Source organism: Labeo rohita, chromosome 6 (assembly GCF_022985175.1).
Source record: "Labeo rohita strain BAU-BD-2019 chromosome 6, IGBB_LRoh.1.0, whole genome shotgun sequence".
NCBI lineage: Eukaryota > Metazoa > Chordata > Actinopteri > Cypriniformes > Cyprinidae > Labeo > Labeo rohita.
In genome coordinates, this window is record NC_066874.1 from 8,224,971 (window position 1) to 8,252,888 (window position 27,918).

Consider the following 27,918-nt stretch of genomic DNA (forward strand, 5'->3'; position numbering starts at 1 on the left):
GTAACAAAAACTTTTGCAAAATCCTAACAAAACTAACAAAAGTATCTGTATAATGCATATACTGACAATTTTTTATTATTGTACTAATCCACTATGTCCTTATATAGCATCCTTGGCGGCTTTTGGGTTAAAATGCCCGATTTTTAATCAGAACACATTTTTGTATGCTTTTAAAAAGCATATTTCCCTTAGTGTGTCTTTATCCTGAGTATATACTAATCTATATACTAAGTAGTATCTTTGAAAAGATCAACCTGATTGTCCTCAAATCCACTTCCTCCAGATTCAGCAAGTATGCTCCAAATAATGATTAGGATTATGAAGGCTGGATTTAGTTAAATGACTGGTCAAAACTAGCCTTCCTCTGAAACAATCAATAGCTCTAAGGGCTGCAGTGGTACTTTTATTTTTTGGTTTGTGCCTTATCATAGTATTTTGAGGAAAAAATGTAATCACATCTATGTGTATAAAAGATTGTTGTGTTGGGTTGTGCGTCAACAGTGGTAACCTGACACATTTTCATCACTGCATGTTGCATGCCTGTACATCCATCTCCATTCAGAGTATGTGGCCATATGGCAGACACATTTAATTATGTTAAATATGTAAACAAATTAACCTGAAAGGTTATGTGTGAGAGGGAGAGATATGGGCTATGGTGTGAATGGTGTGTACTTATGCTGTACTGAAGGGGAATAATATTGTTTATTATATTCAGTCCTTTTGCATACATCATGAAATTATTACAGAGAGTGCAAAACATATTTATATTTACCCCTTATAATACTTACGTTCAGAGCAATGAGCTAATAAAGTAAGGCATACACACTCCCTCTTGTTACTCCATCTTTAAAAATGAACATAGCATGTACTGACTAAATTAAGGTGTCTTTACAATGCCGAGTTAAGGCTGCTTTGTACCTGCTTAAACTTCAGTATAAAGGGCGCAATGCCACATAAAAGTCTAATATACGCCTGCTCAGATCCACCTCAGTCCCTAATATCAAATCACACAGTTGTAATTGCTGTGGAAATGCATTTATGCCACCTCTGAGCAACATTAAACACCCATTTGCAGTGTAAATTTGGCTTTAGACACTATTGCTGTTTTCTTTTGTGCTGCACATCATTTAAACATATTTGAGATTTTAACAATTATTCAGCATGCACTTATTCTGCAGTTATTATGCAAATAAGCTTAAAAGTACTGTGATTTAAATATGGTCTTTTCTCTCCAAAATTAAGTGAAACTAGTTTGATCAGTCAATTCATTGTTGATGCAACACCAATTCACAAGGGGGAGCCATTGTATAGTGCGAGCTGTTGCCCATTGACCATTCAATGTGTCTTTCATTGAAAGTGAACTAAGTGGTTGTTGCATTAGGCATACCCCATTGCAAAATTTTAGGATTGTCTGAATTAATTTGAAATGTATGTTTTTGATTGAAAATACCAATTAGTGATTACAAATGACATTTTCTGATTGGCAAAAAATATAAAATCAATTTTTAAATTATATTTCTTTTCATTTTAAACATAGAAATGAAACTATATGTTGAGCAAAATTTGTGATGTCAAACTGCTGTCTAGATACTGAGTGAATAGCATATTATCAGTATAGATTGCACTTTGTGTCTCTATAGGGTGTAACGATTAACAAAACTTTTTTTGCACTAGAAAATCTATTGCAATGAATCAAGTGTTTTGTCTTCTTGAAATCTTGTCATCTCTGTTGTTTACATTCCCTCAAACATTCTGTAAGGGGCTTTAATCTGCTGTCCTGTAACATACAACCAACTATGATATAATCATTGTTTACTATTAACCCCACAGTGCAGTTTAGGTACATTTACAGCTTTTCATGTATTCTGGGGAATTAGGCATCTGAATGCTTCTGAATTGAAAACTGTCTGCTGTGTACTGTATTTACTAAAAGAAGCCCCGCCTCCTGATGCCATTGGTTCGTTCGCACTCCAAACTGGCTTCTGATTGGACAGCAAATGTGTCACACAGTGGACGCGGCCTCCATACCGTACGTCAAGAATCGAAACCAAAAATGCTTGAGAAGGGAAAACAAAAGAGAGCTTGGCATTTATAGCAACGTGAATCATAAATCGCTGCTATATATATTCGAATGAGGTAAGATTTAATTCAAATCCTTGTTATAGATAGCGAACACCCTGTTTGTTGCTGTATAGGTAGGCGTTTCTCAATGTGACGCGCGTTTCATATTTTCCTCAGGCTTCTGTTGACATAAATAACTGGGTGCCTCCTGCTAGCGATAATAACAAACATTAGTTATTATAAGTATTAAACGTCATGTACTGATAATATATTAGATTTAAAAAGGAAACCAGTGCGGCTGTACTCTGTGTTTTTTGGGCTTTTTCAAGAACGGACTTGGCTGTGTTTTATGTTTTTGCTGTTTCATCTAGGAAGAGCAGAATTGGTCCCGTAGTCCTTTTGGTTTCATAAAAGACATGGCGGGAGGTACAAGGTAAGAATTAGTCATCTTTTAATAAACCGTTTTATGTTTAAATGCAGACACATTCCTTCAAGGTAGCATTTCTTGCATTGTTTGTTTCTTAAGATTGGCATTTGACCAAGGCAGCCAAACTGGTCCAGCACTTGTTTTAAAACTGCTAACGTAATTGCAACAAAACAAGTGGTTTAACTATATTGTTTCGGATAAGTATGGTATTTTATCGGTTTCTTATGACGTGAGTCATGTGCACGTTTCTTATGAGCGTGGGCCCGATGTTGTTGCGCAATGGGGTCGCTAGTGGAGTGTCCTGACATGTTTTTGTGGGCTGGGTATTTTTTAAATACAATTTGTCATGTTTTTAACACATTTTAGACCACATTTATTCCATCTTGTTTTGTGTCAAACCCGGTGGTTTCCAAATAATGAAATAAGTGTTTAATCTGAATCTAAAGGCAGCAGAAGGAATATAGTGTGTGACAGGAGATTGAGGGGCTGACAGCGGGATGGCCCACTTTGATACAGAGTATCAGCGCCTGGAGGCGTCCTACAGTGACTCCCCTCCCGGAGAAGAGAACCTGCTGGTGCATGTTCCAGAGGGGTCCAAATGTAAGATTTACAACAGATCCAATTTAAGTAAAGCAACAATGCAGTATAGTTTGTGTGCCTTTTGTATTTCAGAGCCATAAGCTTTTATTCTTTTGGCACCTTTAGTTTAAATGTGTCCCTGGACCACAAAACCAGTCACAAGTAGCACGGGTATATTCGTAGCAATAGCCAACAATACATTGTAAGGGTCAAAAATATAGATTTTTCTTTTATGCCAAAAATCATTAGGATATCAAGATCGTGTTCCATTAAGATATTTTGTAAATTCCTACCGCAAATATATCAAAGTGTAATTTTTGATTAGTAATATGCATTACTAAAAACTTAATTTGGACAGCTTTAAAGGCGAATTTCTCAATAATTTTTTTTTTTGCACCCTCAGATTCCACATTTTCAAATAGTTGTATCTCAACCAAATATTATCGTATCCTAACAAACCATACATCAATGAAAATCTTATTTATTCAGCTTTTCAGATGACAAAAATGTCCCTTCTGACTGGTTTTGTGGTCCAGAGTCACAAATAAGCGATGGATATAATATAATATGCTTTGTACAGTTAAAGTAGCTGTGCATTTTTAAATTAATGAATGTTATTTATTGCAGCTCCATGGCACCACATTGAAAATCTGGACCTTTTCTTTCAGAGAATATCCTTTGTGCACTGAAATGAATTGCTTGATTATGAGTTAAATTGATTTTTCTTACATGTTAGATCAAGTAGATTTACATCAATTTGGTGATTGGAGTCAATATAAGTCTTTATATTTTCCTTAACATTCAATAAGTCTATAATCTACACCAGAAGAATGGATTTACATGTATGCTGCTGGGAGAAATATTTGAACTTGTGTAAGTATCAGTTTAGTTACTATATCCCTCATTAAAGGGATAGTTCACCAAAAAATGATACCGATGTGAACACATATCGAAGACTGACTGGGAAGAGCAGGAATTGTTAAATAAACTCGTTATTTTTGTTTTCTTTGTGCACAAAAAGTATGAACCACACATCCCATGAACCTTTTTAATCGATACCCTTACTACCGTTCTGGGTCTTAAATAGTTGCATTGCTGGTATGCAGGGTCAGAAAGCTCTTAGATTTCTTAAAAAAATAACTTAATTTGTATTCTGAAGAAGAACAAATGTTTTACGGGTTTGGAACAACAAGGGAGCGAGTATTTAATGACAGAATTTTAATTTTTTGGGTGAACTATCCCTTTAAATGTGTAAACATCCATTTAAATGTCTGTAAACAATGGATCAGCAATTAAATTCCTTTAACCTACTGAACTGTCATGTACTGTCCCATTATTTTTCCAGGCAACTGGTGTTTGTGGTGGCATTCACAGTGTTTCTGGCTAACTGTGTGGACTATGACATCCTCTTTGCCAACAAGTTTGTTAATCACACTGATTCTTCAAAGGTTACACTCCCTGATGCATTTCTTCCTGTGGATGTGTGCAGTGCTAGGTATATTTCATATATAAATAATGTGGCATTAATGTCATTGCCTCTTACTATGATCCATCACAGCACAAACTGTTTTTTGTTAATGTGTTTTAGGATCCGTGACAATGTTTTCGTCATCTTCATCCTTATCATATCAGGGGTCTTTTGGCTCCACCGTCTCGTCAAGTTTATCTACAACATCTGTTGCTACTGGGAGATCAGATCATTTTACATCAACGCCCTAAAAATGCCCATGGTAAGCTTTTCTGCTAACTCATTATAGCACAAGCATTTGAGTCAGCAGTGGAGGAAAGCGTACTCTATTTTTCTTAATTGTTAATTTGTTCTTGATGCCAGTAAGCCACTCAGACTAAATAACAATGAAATAACCTCTTTCTCTTTTGCAGGCGGACCTTCCTTATTTCACCTGGCAGGAGGTGCAGGCAAGGATTATTGAGATACAAAAGGAGCACCAGATTTGCATCCACAAAAAAGAACTGACAGAGCTTGACATCTACCACCGCATACTTCGTTTTAAAAACTACATGGTCGCAATGGTCAACAAGTCACTCCTACCTGTGCGCTTTCGCTTGCCCCTGCTGGGCGACACTGTTTTTTACACTCGTGGCCTCAAGTATAACTTTGAGTTGATTTTCTTTTGGGGCCCTGGATCTCTTTTTGAAAACGAGTGGAGTCTGAAGCCGGAGTACAAACGTGGAGGGAACCGCTTGGAGCTTGCAGATCGCCTAAGCTCAAGGATCTTGTGGATTGGAATTGCCAACCTTCTCTTGTGTCCAGTTATCCTGATTTGGCAGATTCTCTACGCCTTCTTCAGCTACACTGAGGTGATCAAACGTGAGCCAGGAAGTCTTGGTGCTCGATGTTGGTCCTTGTATGGTCGTTTTTACCTCCGTCACTTCAATGAACTAGACCATGAGCTGATGTCACGCCTCAGCAAGGGCTACAAAGCCTCCTCAAAGTACATGAACTGCTTCATGTCACCATTACTGACGGTGGTGGCCAAGAACGTGGCATTCTTTGCAGGCTCCATACTAGCAGTTTTGATTGCTTTGACCATTTATGATGAAGATGTATTGGCTGTCGAACACGTGCTCAGCAGTATTACATTACTTGGGGTCTGCATCACAATCTGCAGGTGTGACCATGATGAAACATATCACTAGAACTGAGTCTTTGGATATTTGTTGTCCATTTTATTTACTGGTGAGATTTGAATTTGAACTGTTTTGTGCTCATTCTTTCATCCTCATTTGCCCTAGGTCTTTTATCCCAGACAAGCATATGGTGTTCTGCCCAGAGCAGCTGCTTAAAGTGATCTTGGCACACATCCATTACATGCCTGATCATTGGCAGGGTAATGCCCACCGCTATGAGACCAGAGACGAGTTTGCACAGCTCTTTCAATACAAGGCTGTAAGTAATGTAGCAGTTTAAAAAATACTTCTGTGTGTACCTAACACAAATTTATTATTAATATTAAATCTTAATATGTGACCCTGGACCACAAAACCGGTCTTAAGTAGCACGGGAATGTTTGTCGCAATAGCCAAAAAACATTGTATGGGACAAAGTTATAAATTTTTCTTTTATGCCAAAATCATTAGGATATTAAGTAAAGATTATGTTCCATGAAGATATTTTGTACATTTCCTTCTGTATATATATCAAAACAGAATTTTTGATTAGCAATATGCATCGCTAAGAACTTCATTTGGACAAATTTAAAGGCGATTTTCTCAGTATTTCAATTTTTTTTTTTCACACTCAGATGCCAGATTTTTAAATAGTTGTATCTTGGCTAAATATTGTCATATCCTAACAAACTATATATCAATAGAAAGCTTATTTATTAAGTATAAATGTATAAATCTTAATTTAAAAAACTTGATCCTTATGACTGATTTTGTGGTCCTGGGTCACATTGTTAATGAAAGCTAAATGATAACATGTTCATAAACTAAACTATCTTTATCTTTTCATCTGTATTGTGATGTACATACAAATTAAAAAGGGAAAAAAATGTAGGGCAGGGATTTCGTTCTGTGCATAATTGATTGTCGATCAATTCATCAGCTTGCAAAGAGGCTGAGTTTAAGTAGACTAAATATTTGTCTGGCATACATCACCAGAGAGAAGTCTGTCATTGCACCAAAAGCTTGTTTTATGACATTTTTATTCAAATGTGCAAGAACTGTATTTCATGCCATCTCTTTTTTATCTCTATTTCTGTAGGTGTTTATTCTTGAGGAGCTTTTGAGTCCTGTCATCACTCCCTTCATTCTTATTTTTTGCTTGCGGCGTAAATCTCTAGAGATCATAGATTTCTTCCGAAACTTTACTGTGGATGTGGTTGGTGTGGGTGATACTTGTTCTTTTGCACAGATGGATGTCCGTCAACATGGTCATCCTGCGGTAAGGGCACAAACCTTTTTTTTCTCCTTAAAAATTATTTTCATTATTGTGTTCTTTTGTAGATGTATCTACCTTTTTGTCTCTTTACTGTTGACTATAATGCCCTTTTTTGTTTCACTATAGTGGATGTCTGCTGGGAAAACAGAGGCCTCCATCTATCAGCAGGCAGAAGATGGGAAGACTGAACTGTCACTCATGCACTTTGCTATCACAAATCCACACTGGCAGCCCCCTCGGGAGAGCACGCATTTCATCAGCCTTCTGAAAGAGAAGGTGCACCGTGAGGCCGCTGGAGGACAGCAGGGAATCATAGCAGAGAATCCTGCATTTACCTCAACCCATTCCCTGCAGTCTGATTCAGAGGTATCCGAATGACTGAGCTGCCAACATCCATCCATTCAGATTGTTACATATAAAACAATATAGTATATATTATAATTATGATAATTGGAATAGTAAAAATAAATAATATATCAAAGTATTAGACTGGATCCTAAAAGATATTAAACAAGAGGGTTTCCCTAGAATGTGTCTGTAAAGTTTCAGCTCAAAATACCCCACAGATCATTTATTATATCATTATGAAAATGGCCATTATGTGTGGAAGCAGAAACATGCTGTTTTTATGCATGTCCCTTTATATGCAAATGAGCTGCTGCTCACCGCCCCCTTTTCCAGAATAGGGCTGTGCATTTACAGTTCTTTAAACCATGCATTTTAAACCATATTAGTTTAAACTTCTGATATAGGGTTTTCTAAATGCACACATTCGAAGCACGCACACAGAAAGTGGCTGTCACACGGCATGCGAGTACTAAACAAAGTTCTCTTTCATGTCTTATTGCGGTTAAACTGTCAAATACACTCAAGTTTATGTTAAAAACACACTGGAGTAACAAAAACAGTCAGTTATGTCTGTGAAGGTAAGCTGGGAAAGAAATCACTTGTTTATATTAGATCTGTGTGGCAGCAGCGTAATATACAGTAAATAAATCAATAAATCCACTGCTCTTGTCTCCTCTGAGGCTGGGACTCTAAATAGTGTTCTGTGCTCGTCTGTGCAGCCAACAACAGAACAGTTAGCATACTTTGCTCGAACTTTTGCCTTTGCGTTAGAACCAGTACACAGTTGTCGCTTTTGAAAACAAAATGACGGTGCAGTGGGTGGAAACATGCAGATTAAGGAGCGGTAATATTATAATTAAGATCCCCTTACAACGTCATGGGAGCGGTATCTGATATGCTCATTTTTTTCACATGCTTGCAGCTAAAGGCTTACCAAAATGAAGTTACTGGGTTATTCTTTTTTTTTTTTTTTTTTTTAAACGTCTTCTGGGTTGGTAGATGCACTGGGGACCCGATTATAGCACTTAAACAGGAAAATTCAGATTTTCATGAAAAGTGAACCAGTTAGATACAATATTATTACAAAGAGAGCCAAGTTCTTTTTAAAAAAAGGTCTGATTTTGGGTGTTGTTTCATTTCAGCCTCGCAGTCTTATTGCAAATCTCCTGATGGGACCCCCTTCCCTGGCTTCACTGCATCTGGGTCGAGAGGGCTCCATCAATCCTGTGTCTATTGGAGTAAGTGAGGGGGCATCCGCCCTCCGATCCCTTTCTCCTGTCAGCACGAGTCTACACCTGCGGGGCAGCTACCCATCTGCCAGACTGCCACGACCTGACCACCCAGCTGTGGTAGCTGGACGAGCAATGACAGGCTCAGGGTAACGACTGAATAAAAGTTTAACATATTATATGACACCTGTAACATTCACATTTCTTTAAAGATTTCTTATTAAGAAGAATGTCAAATGAATACAACTTGTTAGAATCCCATGATTTCTTAAAGGTGCTGTATGTAATTTTTTGACTGTACCAAAGCATAAAATATATTCACAGATATTTAGGAAACATGCTAAGTTCACATACTTGTTTCTCCAAAAAAACCACACTATGGTCATTCTACTTTGAAAATAAGCATTCCGTATCGGAATGTCTGTTGTGTTGTGCTCCATGTATTTTGACACCCCGGGTTGCCAGCTGGTGGAAAACACAGAGTATTGAAGCCATTAAAGGCAGCAAACAAACTGACAAAGTTATTGCAAATTCTACCCAATCTAAAAGGCCTCTGCTTCAATCTAAAAAGCTCTATGACCAGAGGGATATTAAAACGCAGATAAATTAACTCGTAAACTTGCAGTATAAGGCTCGTTGCCTTCCGTTGTCAGCTGCACTCGTTCCCACTGTGTGTCCGCAACCTGACAACCAGTGTGAGCGTCACGTCTGAGGCGGGAGAAACAATATTTTGAATTTGGACTGCGGTGCCCATTCAAACGCAAGCTGTCAATATTACATACTGCACCTTTAAAATAGTAATTTTAACAGAACTTACACTAATGTTCAAAAGTCTGGGGTTAGAAATGTTTTCTTGAAAGAATTTATTAAGGGTGCATTAAATCAATCAAAATCACAGTAAATGCATTTGTTACAAAAGATTACTATTATACAGAAATGCTGTCAAGGAACCCTGAAAAGCTGTTTTTAACATTGATAGTATTATGAAATATTTCTTGAGCAGCAAATCAGCATATTGGAATGATTTCTGAAGGATCATGTGACATTGAAAATGAGTAAAAATGCTTAAAAAATAAAACAAAACAAAATAAAATAAATTGTAAAAAAATAAATAAACAAAAAATAGAAAATTAACAATATTACTATTTTTACTTTATATCAAATAAATACAGCCTCTCTGAGAATTCTTAAAAAAATAAAATAAAAATCATACCAACAAACTATTGAACTGTAATGTATGTCTTTGCATCTTTACAACTAGACTGATTACTAGCTGTAAAACTATTTCATATCATTAATTTGTTATTTTTTCTCTTTCTGAACTCATCCAGCACTGATGCCCGTACCATCAGCTCTGGCAGCAGTGCCTGGGAAGGCCAGCTGACCAGTATGGTCCTATCAGAATACGCCTCCACAGAGATGAGCATTCATGCTCTGTACATGCATGAGGTAAAGCAACACATGAACGGCCGATATAACCAGAAATGTATTAGGAAATTATGGAATCAATGAATGTACATGTATGGCACTGATCCAAGACTGTCCGAGACTGCCATGATCAACACATGGCAAGAATGTCACTACCTATCCACCTTTTTCCTCAGTGTGGAAGTAAGCTTATAGGTGAGACTTTTGGTTTATTAGCTGTTATAGCGAAATAATGAGAATGCCGCAAATGGTAAAACTGTTTGCGCTACAAACCATTTTGCCCATAATTAAGATAATACATTGAAATAATATGGTAAGGCACCAATTTGCAATATCAAGCAGCAAAACAAGCTGTTTTGTACAGCTAAAAATAGCTGGACGTGGATGAGACTGGAAGCCACACCCATAACATTTACAAATGGCTGCACCTACTCTTATGGGAAGAAAAGGTGGATAGTTCCCACAAATGCTGGGCATCTTGGCAGTCTTTTAACCAATAATGTGTTGTGTCTCTAGCCTGCACCTGAAAATTAGTAACTATATCCAATGTACATGTAGATGCACAAACAGCAGTCACGAGGTGAGGTGTCTCGACACACCTGGCACAGACAGGAGAGTGACGAGAGCAGTGAGAGTGTCAACGAGGACATTGAAGCTGCCCGTAACTTCCCCCGGTCCAGCACTTTCCCAACCACCTCACATCATGAGGGGGCAGCACACCAGAGCGGCAGCCAACGGCGTTATGGCGGAACCTCAGGTACTACAAACTACTGTTTGCAATGTTTAAGAAAAGTGCCACCACATAGTCTTTACATGGGTGACAAACTACATTTCCTGCAGATCCTGGAAGCTTTCGAGCTCAGAGAACGGCTCGTATGCCTATGGGCGGCTGGTCTGAGGAGAACCAAATGGGCAGACATCACGACACAGTGCCCGAGGAAGGATCTGAGGACGAGCTACCACCACACATCCATAAGGTACAACATGCAAGCAGTAAATATGAATCAACTTTGATGTGCTGGATTCCTAATATTTCTTTCTTTCTTTCTTTTGTAGGTGACTTAACTGGTTGATGAAGTACTCAAGAGAGACTCACAGCATCCTTTTACTTTTGGACACTGATCAAAACAGTCATATTTATTTGCTCTTGGACAAAATGCAAGTCCGAGTTGAATTACTGTATGTCACAGAGTGGCATCGTATTAAATTTTCAGATGCACTGTAATGGTTGGAGCTTCTGAGGGACTGATACAATGAACAACATTATCACAATACTCAATTAGTTCTTACATATTGATCCACTTGAGAGAAGTTGCAAAACTGGTCCTGTAAAATATTTTTTTCATTGTGAATAAGAATACAAGCAGATGACAAAGCGTTTACAAGTCCTTTGAGTAAACTGTCAAATAGGATTGCGTTCGGTTGACCTTGACATTTCCGTTCTTGTCAAAAAGTAAAGGTTGGTGTTGATGTAGGAAACCTGTGATTAGAATTTTTTAAGCTGCTTTGAATCATTTTGATAGGAGGATGAAATATTTATAATATGCAATGTGCCATTACGAACTTTAAGCTTTGCAAATTTACTTTTATTGTCAATCCCAGATTTCTGTGAGGGGGGAAAAACCACTGAAGATCATTTAAGCCTGGCACTGTAAAAATGATGCATGCTTTTTCTTAATTTTTATTATTTGCACAATATCAAACGAGAATGCACTTTATCTTTTTTTCAGATCCAAAGGACGACTCCGAGGCAGTGGGCAAATTAAATTTGTTTTTACTAACATGCAATTTTAAAGCAAGTTGTACAGGATAAAACCCAAGGATTTTTCTGTTATTGTTTTTCTGTTTATTTACCGTGGCTCAGGTGAATAAAACATGATTTTTGAGAATGAGGGGGTTGTGTATAGCATTATATATTTTAGATATCTCAGGACCGTCTTGTTGTTTGCCACTGAAGTTGCCCAGAAAGTGCATGATGCTTATCGGGTGATTGCAGACTGCTGCACCTTCCACCCTCAAACCCATAACTGCTAAAAGGGAAGTAAACAAACCTTTGTGTAGTTTGTGTGTGACAGCAAAGATTTTAGATCCTATTCACTGCATAAAATGGCAAAATGTGTATATTTTGTTTCACATAAACTGACAGCATTTCTCATATCTTTCACACTGCTCACATACATTGTGCTTAGAGAGCGTTCAAGGTGCAAATTGTGCATGACCCTTGACCTTTATTCCGGTATGTGTTTGTAATAATTGGCCTGTATAAAATGCTTCTGTGACCTTAACTAATCTTATCAACTGCAGCTGTGCATTTTCCATTGTCTTTTGTTTTCAGTTTTCTAGACTGTGTTGTATATTTACATTTTGTACAGGTTAAATTCACCAATAAAATGTATTTAATAGTTTGTGTGCAATTTGATTTTCTAAAAGAGAGATGGTTTTATCCACCATTTTCCTGAGTAACCGACGAGTGCCGCCACGATGGATTTAACATCCGTTTGGGTTCTCTCCTGTTCCGGTCTCCATAGAAATCCATGTTAAAACTAGGTAAAAAAGATCGACTGAATTAATTCAACTTTCTCCATATAATATAAAAATGTGCGCAGGGTTAAGATATGCTGTTGTTGGCTGCCACAGTAAGTGCAATAAGCCTGAGGAACTCCCAAAATTTTGTTCCCAAAATTCAAGATATGGGAGCAGAAAATGTATATTTATATATCATAAAGTTAATCAATATCACACGAAGAGTGACATTTTTTCGCAAAAAATCACAAATGTGATATTGATTTTATACAACGGTTCAATAGACTAGAAGTTAACATTAAGAGACTTACATTTTAGACACCGCCCTGTGTTTTGATACTGGTTTAAGCTGGTCCTTGACCAGCAACATGACCAGCATGGACCAGCAAAGGACCAGCATAAACCAGCATCCCAGCATCAAAACATAGCTACCAGCATATGCTGTTTTTTTCACCAGGGTGTATTGTCTATTTTTGCTCGATTTTGCCAGTACATTGGTTCCAAACAGCCACAGCACTGTTTTCCCTCTTCGAATAACATGCTGTTTCGTTGCTGAATGAATCAACCGTTTAAATGATTCGGTTCAATCGCAAAGACTTGCTTATTAACAGTGACTTGCTGCCACCTACTGGCGGTTTTAATTTCACATTTAAAGTACCTTTTTAATTTTTTTAAATAATCTCAAATATCAGCATTCGACGTTTTAGTATTTAAATATTAAAACATTATTTATGCATTTGTAACCGCAGGTTAAATGCATTCCTGTCCTGCATTAAACAGTGAGTAAATGCATCTAAATTCCAATTCAGAGTCTGTTTCCTCTGCATTGAAAAGTTGAATTTTGTTGATAATGATTTGTTTAGTCTAAAATGTCTTATTATTCAAATTGACTTTATCGATTAAATATAATAATTTGACGCAAAAGATAATGCACACTCTTAGAAAAAAAGAATGGCTTTATAAAGGTAAAAAAAAAGCACATAAAATGCACATAAAATATTAATTTCTGTCTTTGCTGTGAACTGACCACCACACAGAATATGAAGAATATCAAAAACTTTGTAGTCAGCTGTCCACGGCAGTCCTGCAGCGCACTGGAAAATACTGAGATGTCATTTTTTGTAAATATCGCACACCCCCCAGCTTGATATTTATTTTATTTCAGCTGATAGTGATTGTTTGGTACACATAATTCACTGATCATCGTAAAATAAGCTTTTATCTTAGAGTTAGGTTTTCTCAGTGTTAACAAGGACAAGACAAAAATATGAATCCCATATATATAAGGTTTTATTTATTTATTTATTTATTTATTTTTTTATTTATTTAGAAGGGGGGTCTGGGTCTGGTTAGGGGGACCCCCCAACAGCTTTGACACAATTCGAACACCGGGTTAACTCTATATTATCGGCTCTACAAATACGTTAATATGATTTGTACGTTAAAAGGTACTTTAATATGACACGCTGTCAGGAAAAAAGGTGGATATGCAAAGCCAACTGGATTACTCGTTATGTTTTAATGCTTTGTAAATTAAAAATTTATATTTTTTTATATTAAAAATATAAATCAAAGGACTACATTTCATTGAACCACACATGCTGCACTTGCATGCATTTTTCTCGTTGAAAAATGTATCGCCCGAACAGGGACTTGAACCCTGGACCCTCAGATTAAAAGTCTGATGCTCTACCGACTGAGCTATCCGGGCCCGAGGCAAACTTTCGTCAGTCCCTCTCTTCACTAGCATTAATGGCAACAATGCACATCCAATAAAAGATAAAAAGCGATTTATATATATATAGCTATACCATACTATAATATTTTATGTGGGCTTATAAAAGGGGAGGTATGAACAACATTAAACGCGGAAACCTGAGCTGAACTACAGCAGTAAACACGTTGGCAGAGCACGCTGGTTTTATTTCAATTAATCTGATCTGATATAGAATCTGAAAGATGTTTAATATACTCTAAACGTTGCTTATAACTTTTATCGACCTAAAACTTTGCAGTCCCTTTTCACATATTCGTTCACAAACGAACTGCATCTATTTGCAACATAACAATGTCAACGCATGCGCAGATGTCGCCTCATTTACGTTTCATACTAATGTAAGTTTTGACCACCATTTGTTCTTTTAAAAATAAAACAGTATTTTAACACTTGGGTTATTTCCTGATTTATCCATCATAACGCTAACATCCTCCACTAACAGGCATCGTGTAGCATTTAAGTTAATAGACTACTGTTATCAGTGTTGGGGAAAGTTACTTTTAAAAATAATGCATTACAATATTGAGTTACTCCCTAAAAAAGTAACCAATTACGTTACTTAGTTACTTTTATGGAAAGTAATGCGTTACTTTTTAAATCTGGGCTGGGCTTGTTTGGTTTTAATATAAAAAGTTCTATTTTGGGCAAATGTAAAAGCCTTTGCACACCAAAAACATCAGGGGAAAAAGTAAATTAACATCTGTACAGTAGCACGCAGAAGGAAAAAAACAAAAAAAAAAAAAAGTCAACTCTTTAGCAATTACATTATCTTGAGTAATTTTTGCTTATTAGAATGGTTGAATTGGATCATCGAAGGTCGGCAGCAAAGACGTCGGTTAATAAAATGGGATTAAATGCATAAAGGATATTTGTATTATTTAACATATGTTCTAATTGTTGAATTTCACTGTTTTTATTCGTTTTGAGGAATACTGAATTGTTTTTTTGTGAGTGAAATGAATTAATGCATGTTCACATTTATTCTAGAACTAACATCTTACTCCTGATTTCTCTCGACAAGGGGACAGGAGAGCTTTTAACCAATAAATGGGGGGGGAAGAGCAACTGCCGTTTGAAAAAAGTAACTCATAATTTCTTGTAAATTAAAAAGTAATGCGCTACTTTACTTGGAAAAGTAATAATACACAACTCACGTTACCCCGAACACTGACTGTTATGTTACTTAAGGTTCTTTCAGGCCTTTCAAACATTTACTACTCATTCATCAGATATTTTTAAATCAAGATTTTGTTTCATTTCCTTTTCTGCCTTGTCAAAAAGGTAGAATTATTTATTGTCAAGCAATGAATTCAATAAGCAAAAGCTACTTTAGAAAATGTTTAAAAAAAAAAAAAAAAAGCACAAATATTACTCTATGCAAACTGACTTATTAAATATATTAAAGTAGTATTCAGAAGATCTTCTATGAGCAACTATATTTTCCATTTTTAAAAACCTTTTTAGTCTCAAATACTAAGAAATGTGATCTTGAGAATCTAAAAGGAAAGCAAAAAAGACAAGTGTCATTTGTGCCAACACATACAACGGAAAAAATAATTAAATAATAAAAAAATAAAATGGAAGTCAGTCAGCACCAGAAACAGTCTAAATGTCCACAGTCTAGAATTTTCTTTAAGTGAACTATCACTTTAAGCTCAGTAAACCTGTGCAGCCTTGAACATCCTTTTTTTCCTCCCTTTTTTTCAAACTGAAATGACAGACCACAAACTACTCAATTTAGACTAAAATATTTATTGATTTTCATAGAAATACTGTCAATAAAAAGAATATAAAACATTTTACAAAACATGTTCAACCATGTGCATTTAAACAGTGACATCCATTAAAAAAAAAAAAAAAAAAAAAAAAAAAAAAAATATCACAAATTCAAAGTGCAAATGTATTAATAAATGGTTGTGGACAACATGTAAAAAAAAAATATAAACTGTGAACATTTACAGACCATTCAAAAATTGTATACAAAAAAAAAAAAAAAAAAAAAAAAAAAAAAGTGAAAACATCTAGCACTGGTTGCAAAAAGTAACATTATTGGTGACAATGTTTCAGCTAAAAATGATAAAGCATAACAAAAGAAAGAACAATTAAAAATAATTTATGCATATAAAAAAACTAATTTGAACACAGACTGGCACAAGTGATCAGATTTCTTCTTTCATTCATCGGTCAGACTTTCTGGCATATGGAAGCACTGATGGAGAACCTGCGGTAAAAAACAGAAAACAAAACAAAACAATACAATATGATTAGAAATATCAGTCCTGCATTTGCCTAACCTGCCAACCGCCCTACACAGGAGTGCACTACTGGGAGGAGTATTCATGCAGACAAACAGGCATGCACACCTGTGTGAAACAAGACCAACTAGAATGTGACTGATCACACAAGAAGGTGAACTCTCTGAATTCCTCTGTGACTGTGTAACATGGAAGTGAGGCCAGACCATCACTCACCTAAAGACCACACGGACCCTGGTGCCAAACAACTCAAATACAGCCAGGTTCTATTTTCTAGAAACCACTCCTGCTGATAGCTCATCGTATCGGGGAGGCTATGCCTCCTGTCCGCTCTGGGGACTGTAAAATGGTAAGGTCAGAGGTCACAAAGGGCCATTTATTTAAGGTTTTGGATCCTTTCACCTTCAGTGTTAATAGGGTGTTAATAACCATCTTGTGTAATCAGTTACAGAAACAAGGTCTAAATAGTTTTGATGTAAATTCCACTACAATCTGAATGCAAGAACACCATTCGAGAGTGATTGATTGGTGATGTGCTTTAGTTGCTGTTAAACAAAGCTACTGTCAATTCTTAAAGCAGATACAGTTGAAGTCATAAGTTTACATACACCTTGCAGAACCTGCAAAATGTTAATTTTACCAAAATAAGAGGGATCTTACAAAATGCGTATTTTTTTTTTTTAGTACTGACCTGAATAAAAGATTATTTAAAAGACACTTGCATATAGTCCACAAGAGAAAATAAACAAAGAAAAAGTAGAAAAAAAATAAGAGAAAGTAGACAAAATAAGAAAAGTACACATCTTCATTCTGTTCAAAAGTTTTCACCCCCAGCTCTTAATGCATCGTTTTTCCTTCTGGAGAATCAGTGAGTGTTTGAACCTTCTGTAATAGTTGCATATGAATCCCTCAGTTGTCCTCATGGACAACACGGATCTTAATCTGAAGACCTGATTTTTCTGAAGAACAGCAGGCAGTTTAACTATTCTGGACAAACTAAGAACTCATGAACTATCACTAACAAAAAAAAAAAAAAAAAAAAAAAAAAAAAAAAAAATTCAGGTATCAACAGTATTATAAATCAAGCACCTGTAAATTTTTGAACATGGTAATTTTTATAAAAATTCAACTACTATTTTCTCTTGTGGGCTATATGTAAATGTCTTTTATGTGAAATATCTTATTCAGGTCAGTACTAAAAAAAATAAAATAAAACAACAACATGCATTTTGTTTGATCTCTCTTATTTTGGTAAAATAATTAACATTTTGCAGATTCTGCAAGGTGTATGTAAACTTTCGACTTCAACTGCAAGATTGGAGTATTTCTTATTTAAAAAGATGACATTAATTTTAGGTCATTTTCCACTGGTCTCATCCTACCTGGACGACCGGCTCCCAGGCGCTGCTGGACAGTCTCCAAATGTTGGATATACTCTGTAAGGGAACGTTCTTGATCTTGGGAAGAGCTGAACGAGCGTTCAGCTGGTCCCAGCACTGGACTTGTGTATGTTCTTTGTGTAAGAAAGAAAAGAGCTTAATAAATCGGACATTTGGAAAAACAACCTAGAGTAACACTACATAAAGCTGTTTGTGTAGTAATAAGTATTTCACCTTTGATTCAGTCGGAAGGGTGATTTGATTGGCGGCACCAGAGATGAGACCACACCCCTTTGAGTGAAGGCAGGATCACGGGTGGGTGGAGAGTTAAACGCAACTCCAGTCTGCTGTGGCCTCAGCACTTCAGTCCTCAAAGCAGTAACTACAAGAGAATGGAAGATGGGCACATAAAATTACTGTTGTTTTAAATCACCTGCAGAACTACCAAATTAAGTCTGCAAGCTGAAACAAGTGGTTCATGTAATTTACACCCTTACCTGCGCTTGGTCCTGTTCCATGTCCGTTAATTGTGGCACTGCCTACTGAGATTTTCCTTGTAGCTCTTTGCCATTTCCTAGTGAGGAACTTCAGTCTTAAATAATAATAAATAAAAAAAAAAGAAATAAGAGTAAGAAACTCAATGTCTCAAATTTAACCACATTTCTAAACTTTAAACAGTTACAAGCAAGCATTTTCCTACCTTGCCAGACACATAGTGGGGCATCTATGTAGCCATTTTTCTTACCTTGAGATAGCAATGACTACTCTGACAGACGTTCTGAAGCGGTTTAGAGGTCTGGAGACCTGCGATTGGCTCAATGTTGGCTGCGCACCCATACGAGCGATTAGCGCAAGAGTAGCCTGTTCGCATTCTTGAAAGCCTCCCAGCAGTAACAGCAGATAACGCTTCTGATACACCAGCGACTTCCTGTAACTCTCTGCTCGCAGGTATCTCTCATAGAGCCGCTGGACCTACAGTAACAGGTTCATAAAGCAAGCAGTTAATACATGCGCAAAAAATGTTTAAAATGTCCTTTTACACCCTAATTTTAAAGGGGAATGTGATGCTCTTATTCAAGACTTCCTTTACTAAACCAGGGTTTTCTAAACTGGGTTTGTATGGGAGCTGCCAAGGGTCTTGAATTGATAAAAAAAAATAATAATTTTGATTTTTTTTTTTATTAAGATGCTAAAATCTCAAAAGGGTACTTGAAGTACGCATTTTTGGTCAAAAACCAAACACTGTACATTAAACAATTAAAAGAATGGAAACTTTAAAAGAACTTTACAAGGTAAAAGAAACTTTAATCCAACTAACCCTGTTGTTGGACAAGTCATTGGTGGGTCTGTTTTCATTGCTTGCTGTGACTTTTGACAGTTCTGCCTCTGTTTTACGCAGCGCAGCCTGAAGAGTTGCTTTTTCCTTTTGCCAGGCCAGCTTCTCTGATAATGTGCACTGCTCCGTAACTGCAGGAGATTTCACCTGACAGACAGAGAGACACAACCAAATCTATATGGAGCACCACATCTAGAACCAAACCATATATGGACTGAACACTGAAATGGATAAAGAACTGCATTTATCTGCCGCTTTCAACCTTCACACATCATGCAAACATTTTCAGTAAATGGGTTCAGTGGTGGCATTGTGTCTTGATTGATGGGGAAAAAAAAAAAAAAAAAAAAAAAAAAGGAGGTTAAATATCAGAAACTAATTTTAACAGTATTACCTGCTCCTGGTGTTTCAGGCTTTGCAGTTCTCTCTCCAAACAGGATACAGTGTGTTTGAGGGAGATCTTCTCCTCACTCAGAGCAGCGAGACACTCAGAGAACTCTGTGTTCTCCTTCAGCAAACGTTCCATTACAGAGTTAGTGGATGAGGTAGAATCCTATGGAGCACAAGATCAAATACATTACATTACGTTACAGGATCAAATATAATTTAGGGGGCAAAAATTGTGATTTCTGTGCTTGTCTATAGGGTTGCGCAATTTAGTCAAAAGCGTTCAGATCCTTGCTTTGTCTTTGTGTTACTACTGCCAGAGAGAGAATTCTTACTTCCAGAATTCTCAAAATCAGATTGAATTTGTTCCATAATTTGTGTTGGTGTGAACAGTTTTGGCTCCCATTAACATCCATTATAATGGATTAAAAAAGTAAATAAATACAACTGAAGTTGCAAACTGAAACTATTTGGTTACCAACATACTTCAAAATATCTTTTGTGTTCCACAGAAGTCAAGTTTTGGAAGGGCATGAGGATGAGTAAATTGACAATTTTTAATTTTTGATTTAACTATTTTTCATTCATTTTAAAATGTCATATAATAATGGCTGCCCTCAGTTAAAGATTTTCTGGTTGACTAGTGTTTGTTCATTTTAAGCATTAGTCGACTATTGGTCACACGTGTATTAATAAACCATATAAATCATAATAATGAGACTTTTGCCTACAAAGCCTAATAAGCGCTCAAGCACACAAAAAAAGCTTGCCACAGCATACCGGCAGATATAATAATTATGAATGTGTCAGGGAAAAACAACAAGATAACTATATTAACATTTTAATAATTTATTGATAACCTAGTGCTTTATTTTTGGCTTAAGAGATTTAAGTTGGTGACACTTGATTCTTCGTCTCCAGCAGTGGTGGATGTGCCTGTATGCACGTTTCATACGTATTACATAAAGGGAGAATATTTGTTTTAGATTTGAATTGGTTCATTTAAAAGTAGACATTTCTCTCTCTGTAGATACATTTTTCATGTCTGTTAGGCAAGTATACATGGAGTTTTGAAGTTTTTTTGTTCAAGCTCACAGAGACAGAGACGGCAAAAAGCGCATCATGTTTGCTTTAATTTTACAAAAGCTCAACATTTTTTTATTGTGAGTGCACAAAAATAAACGTAGCTCACCAATGAATGATGGGTGAGCATTTGGATGTCCTGCCCAATGTACTATATTACCACATAGACCAGCCGTTAATGATCTGTCCGTCACGGACTGAGTGACTTCTCCACTTCCTGTGAATTTTTTTTTTCTGCGACTAATAAAATTTTGGTCAACCAAGGCTCTTCTCGTTGACTAACGGTTAGTCGACTACTGGGGGGCAGCCCTAGTACAAACACTTATCTGAGTGAAAGCTTGTGAGAATCAGTAATTCTAGGTATATATATCTGCTTGCAAAACAAAAACAGCTAAGCACACTTTTGGATTAGGTTTGGGTTCATAATTTAAGAGTACATGTCAGGCATCCATTTCGAGTACTTCACACCCATACAAAACTTAGGGCCGGAGAACGTTACCTGAGAGATGTTTGTAAGTCCATTCTGGCCGAAAGCCAGGCAATCGGAGTGTGTCTCTCTCTGCAGGCGCTCCGATGTGAGCCGTTTCTCTTTGTGCTCCAGATCAGCCAGCGTCTGCTGCAGCTGCCTCAACCGCTGCTGATCCTTCTGACGCAACACTTCCAACTCCAACTAAGAGAATTTAGCAAATAATTTCAGTGCTCTAAAACACTGACAGCAAACCATGATGCTCATGTACATTTCAATTTAATGGGTTAGTTCACCCAAAAATTAGGGCTGCATGATAAAAATCGCATGTGATTGTCATGCGCATCTCGTCAGTAAAGCCAGTTCTGTAATTAGCAGTAGATCTCCATCATGTGCATTCAGATGGAGCGGCATTTCATACACCGAGCCGTAGTTCACTGACAAGCTACGTAATACCGCATTCATAATCGAATGCGTTTCATCTGCAATTATGAACGTGATATTGTGTAGCTTGTCAGCGAACTACAGCTCTGTGTATTAAATGCTGCTCCATCTGAATGCACGTGATGGAAACATGCGATTTATTGTACAGCCATACCAAAAATCATTTTGTTACTCTTTAAAACACCAAATAGGGATTTTAAATGAAACTTTAGTGGTTTCTGTCTCCACTGAAAGTCCAGGTAAAGAAAAACTACAAAAGGCATTGTGAAAAAAAAAAAAAAAAAAAAAAAAAAAAAAAAAAATCCATATGAATCAAACTGTTTAATCCAAGTCTTAAAGAGATACGATTGCTTTACAATGAACTGATTAAAAGTATTAGTTCACTTCCAGAATAAAACTTAGCTGATAATTTACTCAACCCCATGTCAAAGATGTTTATGTCTGTCTTTCTTCAGTCCAGTATTTTTCAATGCGAGCCAATGGGTTGAAGGTCTAAATGAAGGTCCAAACATGCAAATAAAGTTAAACGGCCTTTAAAAAACAATTCTGAAGTTGGATTAGAAATTTTTTTTCACCCTACCAAACCTTTTTTAACCAGAGTACACAGATAAAGAACTGCGATGAAGAACCTTTCCAACATGATTACATAATGCGTGAAGTCACGTATGCACTTTTTTTTTTTTTTTTAAGAAAATGACCGATCTTTTTGCTAGATAAGATCCTTATTCCTTGCCTGGGATCGTGTTGAGCCCTTTGAAGCTGCACTAAAACTGCAATTTGTACCTTCAACCTATTGGCTTCCACTGAAGTCCACCATATGGAGAAAAAACCTGAAATGTTTTCCCTCAAAAACCTTAATTTCTTTTCAACTGAAGAAAGACAGACTTGAATAGCTTGGAAGACATGGGGGTGAGTAAATTATCAGGAAATTTTTATACTGGAAGTGAACTAATTGTTTAATTTAGGTTTTCACTATTAGGTGAACTATCCTTTTGAGAGAATACATTTTTTCCCTCACCAGTTTCTCAGTGGTGCGTTCCTGTCGTCGCTCCTTTTCCACCTGCTCCTGTTTCTCCTGTCTCCTTTGCCTCTCCATCTGCTCCTCCCTCACTCTCTCCCTCTCTTTCACCACTCTCATCTTTTCCCTCATCACATCCAACTCAGTTTGTAACTGAGCAGCTCTTTCTCGCTCCGCTTCTAGAGTGCGTCCAACTTCTGTTTTCTCAGTCTGCAGGCCCTCCAGAGCAGCACGGAGCCTCCTCACCTCCTCCTGCTCCTTATGCGCCTCCTGCTCTGCCACCTCTGCTTGCCTGCGCTTCCCTTCCAGCACCTGCCCTTGCAGACGTTCCAACATGGCCGCCAGGTCCTCTCCCTGACGCCTCTCCTGCTCCAGTTGCACCCGTAGGTCCTGAATAAACTTTCTGTCGTGGGCACTGGCCGTTTCCTGTCTGCGGGCTTCCTCCTCTAAACGGCGCGTGTGCTCCTGGGCTTGGCGAGAAAGTGACTCCGAGAGCTCTGTCGATCGAGAGCGTTCCTCCTCCAGGCGGGAAAGTGCAAGTTCAGTGCGTTCACGCTCCTGGGCCAACAGGGCCTCGCAACGAGATTGCTCAATCTGGAGCTCAGAGCGCAGGTTACTGGATGTGACGCGCTCCTGGTCTAGTGCGGAGTTGAGCTGACTGACATGTGATGCTTGCTCATTCAAAGCCTGGTGCAAAGACTGTTTAAAAAAAAAAAATTAAATAAATACAGATCAGATCATGAATTCAGATCATACTTAGGCTTGTCATTACATCAAATTGTTACAAATTAAAAAAAAAGTTTCAGAATCTTCAATATCACCACATAACTAAATTAAATTAATTAGTAATGAAGTGCATGCCCTCTTAATTGAACGTATGTTTTGGATATGGAACACAACTTGCCACTCAGAACAGTATCTATTAGTGTCACACAATTTACCGGTACTTAGAGAGGGGGAAAGAAAAAAAAAAAAAAAAAAAAAAAAAAAAAACAAAAAAACAAAAAAAAAAGGTTTCGCAATATCCTGGTACGATTCCACATTTTACTAGTACCAGTACTTTGAGAATGCATTTCGATAAGAGCCATATTAACACTGTTTATTTAGGCCCCCAAAAAAACTGAATTTACTGTATGACACGGAATTTAAATATGAATTGTGCACATTTTGTGTGTCACTGTATGAATGAATGGCACAGACGTACAGTTTGGTTTACTACAAACATGCTCAAGTGCGTGTGACACTTGCTGTATTTTCAGCCTCTAATGCCTCAATATACAAGTACATGAATACATAATCTTTAGAACTGCTGTTAGAGTCAGTTCATGAGCATTTTGTTACTTTTGAGAAAAAAACATTGTCATATCATATACAAACAGAAACGTAAAGGCAGTAACCTGTCAAAATAAAAGTTTGGTTTAACTTGACAAAAATATTACTTCATGTAATGATAGTACTACTACTAAAAATACAAATATTATTAAAACAATATTAAAGGAAAAATTTACCAGAATTTATTTACAAGAAATTATTTCTGGAAATACATAAATAAATTAAAAAAATTAATTCCTAATAAAATCTAAGTAATCTTTATAAATTAATTAGACATGCTTATGATTATTAAAATTTAATGAAATTATTAAAATGGAATACAAAAAACTAAATGGAAAACAGATCCACAGAATTTGATCGAAAGAATAAAATGTACTTCATGGGGCCTTAATTAAAAAAACTTAAGAATTTGCTCTTAAACTAAGTTTCAAGATTTTCATTAATTAGTTAATTAACCACCGAATTTGGGCCCCATTTATGTCCTTTAGTTTGTTACTTGCAAAGACCAAATAAAAATGACTACATTATGAAATTTGGATAAAGCTATTACTGAATTACTTTACCTGTTGTTCTATGTTTTTGTCATAGTATTGGTTCAGTAGTAGCATAGAGATATTTTTGTCAGGCATTATATTGAAGTCAAAATTTTGGTATCGTGACAACACTAGTACCTATAGATATCTGTGTGCTCAAATTCTAGAGAGACTGCAGCATTAGACATGTTTTGGTCACAGACAACAACTGAGCAAATCATTCAATGACTCAATGATCATGAAAAATAGCCACTAAATAATAACGGAACAAATCGTCTTGATTAACTCATTTAGAGACCTGGGACACTCAGATGAATCCAATTCCCCACTAATAGAAGGTTAATACAGCAAAAATGTGGTTTACCTCCTGTGTTTGGAGGTTTTGGTCGGCTGTCTGTTGGTTGATGAGTTGCTGCTCCTGAAGGTCCTCCTGCAGTTCTTGTACTCTAACCTGCTCTTTCTCCAAAGCCTGTGGACAGGCCTGATGTTCAGCCTCAACATTTTCCAGCTTTAGCCTGAAATACAAACAATTTTCAGAAGATACAGCATACTACTAAAGCGACATTTCAAATTCAAAATGCATGCACGTTTGCTGTACCTGAGCTTGTGAATTTGACTCTTCAATTCATCTTGATTTCTGTATGTAGACTGAAGCTGCAGCCTGGCCTCCTCAAGCTCCGCCTTCAGCACCGACACAGCCTTTAGCTCTGCCTCCAACATCCTCTGCTGCTCCAATCCACTACATTTCTCGGCTTCCAGAGAGGTGCGCAGATCATGTGACACTGTCTGTTCCTGTTGTAGCTGCAACTCCAGCTCTTCAACTAAACAGTGCACAAAGTTAAAATCTGCCTTTAGGATTGTTTTGTTGGTTTCCCAATACTTGCAAATTAATTGTGAAAAACATACCATCTCTATGCAGCTGATGTTGCGTTTCCATGCCCCGTTCTTTTGCGCTGTGCAGGGAATCCTGCAGCTGCCGCAGTTGTTCCTGGCTCTGCAGGGTGCTTGCATGCAGCTGCGCATGCAGGCTGCGCACCTCAGCCAATAGACTGTGACGGTCTGCATTGAACAGCTGCTCTAGAGATCTCCACTGCTGCTCCTCCTGAAAGACAATCAAAATAGTTAATAAATAAAAGCACTTGAATTCATTTAATATGGCAAAATCAGTATCAAAAACACCAATCACACGATGAGCAGCTCAGCACCTGCTTCTGAAACAGTTTCTTTAACTGATCCAACAAAGGGGTGAGGTCCATCTGAGTAGTGGTTGCCACAAAAGCCTGAAGCTGAGAGTGAAGCCATTCCCTTTCACTGTCAAATACACTGCGGACCGCCTGCAGCAGCTCACGCCTCCAGTCCACGTCCCCACTGTCAGTCTTCATGTGCATACACACAAACACAAACATTAAAATGCAAGTGGACTGTTGGATTGCACACATGCTAATGTACACAACTTTAGCCTACACCAACTCTGGATCTGTTGATTTATTTCCAAGTTATTTTAACCCTATAAGGGGCATTCTACAGAATTGGTACAGAATTGCTGTCCCACAACCAAAAAACACATTCATGAAGTATTCAAACCTTAGATGTTTAAGATTCTTCTATTATCTATTGAAACCCACAATAATATTTAAAATTTTAGTAAGCTTAATATATCTAAAATCATAATTTATTGAGTGCTTACAACTGGAGGTGGCTGTCCTGAACCCTAACCCCTAAATTTCAATTTATGAAAATGATATTGAAGTAATTTTTTATTAGTTTTTTTCCCCCATTGTTGTTTTTAAAATTATCTTTTTGATTCTTTTAATAAGTGAAGTTGAAAAAAAAAAAATAAATGAATAAATTCTTTGTAAATTATGAAATTTTATGGGAAAAAAAAAAAAAAAAAAAAAAAGTTTCCCACATTTTTCATGTTGCTACCGAAACGGTGTATGTTTTAGTCTGTTGCCTGAGATATTAACTAAACCCATAAATTTATGATTAGGAAATATTCCTGTGTCACTCTCTCTCATAGCTATATGGTGCGAGTAGATAGATCTCATTATTTTGAGGTTAATGTGTTCAAAAGTCTGAAAAATCTGTGTGTAACTGTAAGGAACGGCATTACTGGCATTACTTTTTGTCATTACTGACAAAAGGGAACACATAATCCTCATATTTGGGGGAAGAAAAAAAAAAAAAAAAAAAAAAAAAAATTGCATAACTGTACTAAAAATTTATTTTGGTATGCAAGTTAAAATGTGCTGTCATTACCTAAACTGATTGAGTTGATAATTCAGTATAATTAATTTTTGACAAAACATCTAAGATGTTATGATAGTTTTTGGTTCAGTGTAGATTCAAACTAATGGATCCTTAACTCTGAAATCAGTATGATTAACTTTTTGCCTTTTACGAAGAAAAATTGGATTCAAAATATAACAAATCTCAAATTACACTTGAAATATTGTTAATTTAATTATGGATTTACCTATGAAAATTTGTAATAAAATGGCAAATATATATTTACAATCTAGATGCAAGCTAAATCTTAATAGGTCAATATAACCCTTATAATTTAATCATAACTACTGTGTTATGGTAATGACAAATTTGGTAAGAGGACAAATATTCCAAAACTTTCCAAAAAAACACTGAGAATCAAATGCACAATTACTAGAAATGTGTACCTTGGATATTATACAATTTGCATACATACAAATTCTTTGGAAAAAGACATTTTTTTCTCCCAAGAAGTTTCCAACTATGACTTTGGACCAATTCTGCAGTATGGCCCATAAAGCCTACTCAATCACATTTGATCAGAAAAACAGGGCCTCTAAATTATCAACATGATTAAAGCACGACTTTAAGGATCCATCACGTAAGCAATGCACAAATGAGCCTCACCCTGGGTTCCCTGTCAGCCATCCTGCAGAGCAGTTCTCTGAGCGATAGAATTGTCTCCTGTAAGGCCCGTCTCTCCCTTTGCCAGGAGGGGGGCGGGGCAGGCTCAGAATCTGGGCGGGATTGGCCAGACGGGGCAGGGCGATGGGACAATGACAGGATTCTGCAGCTTTCCTGGTAGACACGCTTCAACATAGCCTATAAATGATAGATACAGAATCACCAAGTCAATTAATTCTTCTTGTGATGTGCCACTACTGTCACTCATACATGATGTGGCTTACCTGCAATTCAGGTGTGAGGGCCTCATGGTTTTCATGCATGCTGCCTGCAGCGCTATCTGCGTTTTCAGCAGGTGACATTCCTCTGCAGCGCAGATACTCCACAAAATGAGCATCTAAACGCTCTGTATTCTCCAACTCAACCTTCAGCATGGCCTCCAACTCTGAGCTCACATCTACGAACACAAAAAGGTTAATATCATTTTCCTTGTTAGACATGTTAAACACATGCA

At 36.9% G+C, this 27,918-nt stretch overlaps 2 protein-coding genes and 1 non-coding gene across 3 annotated transcripts in view; 1 reads left to right on the top strand and 2 right to left on the bottom strand.

Annotated features, from left to right (window-relative positions):
* The first annotated feature begins 1,997 nt into the window (after positions 1 to 1,997).
* atg9a (ATG9 autophagy related 9 homolog A (S. cerevisiae)) lies at positions 1,998 to 12,381 on the top strand. Its single transcript, XM_051112954.1, has 16 exons — positions 1,998 to 2,139; positions 2,436 to 2,497; positions 2,938 to 3,091; positions 3,698 to 3,740; positions 3,878 to 3,943; positions 4,416 to 4,565; positions 4,659 to 4,800; positions 4,952 to 5,700; positions 5,825 to 5,978; positions 6,798 to 6,977; positions 7,101 to 7,340; positions 8,465 to 8,700; positions 9,883 to 10,000; positions 10,538 to 10,736; positions 10,820 to 10,956; positions 11,036 to 12,381. The coding sequence occupies exons 3-16, from the start codon at positions 2,989 to 2,991 to the stop codon at positions 11,042 to 11,044; spliced, it is 2,526 nt and encodes an 841-aa protein (XP_050968911.1). The 5' UTR covers positions 1,998 to 2,139; positions 2,436 to 2,497; positions 2,938 to 2,988; the 3' UTR covers positions 11,045 to 12,381.
* Positions 12,382 to 14,140: 1,759 nt separating this feature from the next.
* On the bottom strand, positions 14,141 to 14,213 carry trnak-uuu (transfer RNA lysine (anticodon UUU)). The gene has a single exon. It is a non-coding gene; the product is annotated as a tRNA-Lys (tRNA).
* Positions 14,214 to 16,140: 1,927 nt separating this feature from the next.
* pcnt (pericentrin) overlaps positions 16,141 to 27,918 on the bottom strand; it is a 46,670-nt gene continuing 34,892 nt past the window's right edge. Inside the window, exons 39-53 of the mRNA XM_051112119.1 lie at positions 27,689 to 27,861; positions 27,408 to 27,602; positions 25,718 to 25,888; positions 25,419 to 25,614; positions 25,111 to 25,333; positions 24,877 to 25,027; positions 22,648 to 23,346; positions 21,219 to 21,389; positions 19,644 to 19,802; positions 19,232 to 19,396; positions 18,659 to 18,885; positions 18,411 to 18,505; positions 18,148 to 18,295; positions 17,917 to 18,047; positions 16,141 to 16,500 (exon numbers count right to left, since the gene is read on the bottom strand). Of these exons, the coding sequence (XP_050968076.1) occupies positions 16,457 to 16,500; positions 17,917 to 18,047; positions 18,148 to 18,295; positions 18,411 to 18,505; positions 18,659 to 18,885; positions 19,232 to 19,396; positions 19,644 to 19,802; positions 21,219 to 21,389; positions 22,648 to 23,346; positions 24,877 to 25,027; positions 25,111 to 25,333; positions 25,419 to 25,614; positions 25,718 to 25,888; positions 27,408 to 27,602; positions 27,689 to 27,861 (2,948 nt within the window). The 3' untranslated portion in view covers positions 16,141 to 16,456. The remainder of the gene's footprint in view (positions 16,501 to 17,916; positions 18,048 to 18,147; positions 18,296 to 18,410; positions 18,506 to 18,658; positions 18,886 to 19,231; positions 19,397 to 19,643; positions 19,803 to 21,218; positions 21,390 to 22,647; positions 23,347 to 24,876; positions 25,028 to 25,110; positions 25,334 to 25,418; positions 25,615 to 25,717; positions 25,889 to 27,407; positions 27,603 to 27,688; positions 27,862 to 27,918) is intronic.

Excerpts from the sequence above, each read along its gene's own strand:
- atg9a (XM_051112954.1), top strand. The coding sequence starts at position 2,989 with ATGGCCCACTTTGATACAGAGTATCAGCGCCTGGAGGCGTCCTACAGT. Across the intron at positions 3,944-4,415 it reads GGAGAAATATTTGAACTTGT|GCAACTGGTGTTTGTGGTGG; the intron begins GTAAGTATCAGT and ends TTATTTTTCCAG. Across the intron at positions 8,701-9,882 it reads CGAGCAATGACAGGCTCAGG|CACTGATGCCCGTACCATCA; the intron begins GTAACGACTGAA and ends GAACTCATCCAG.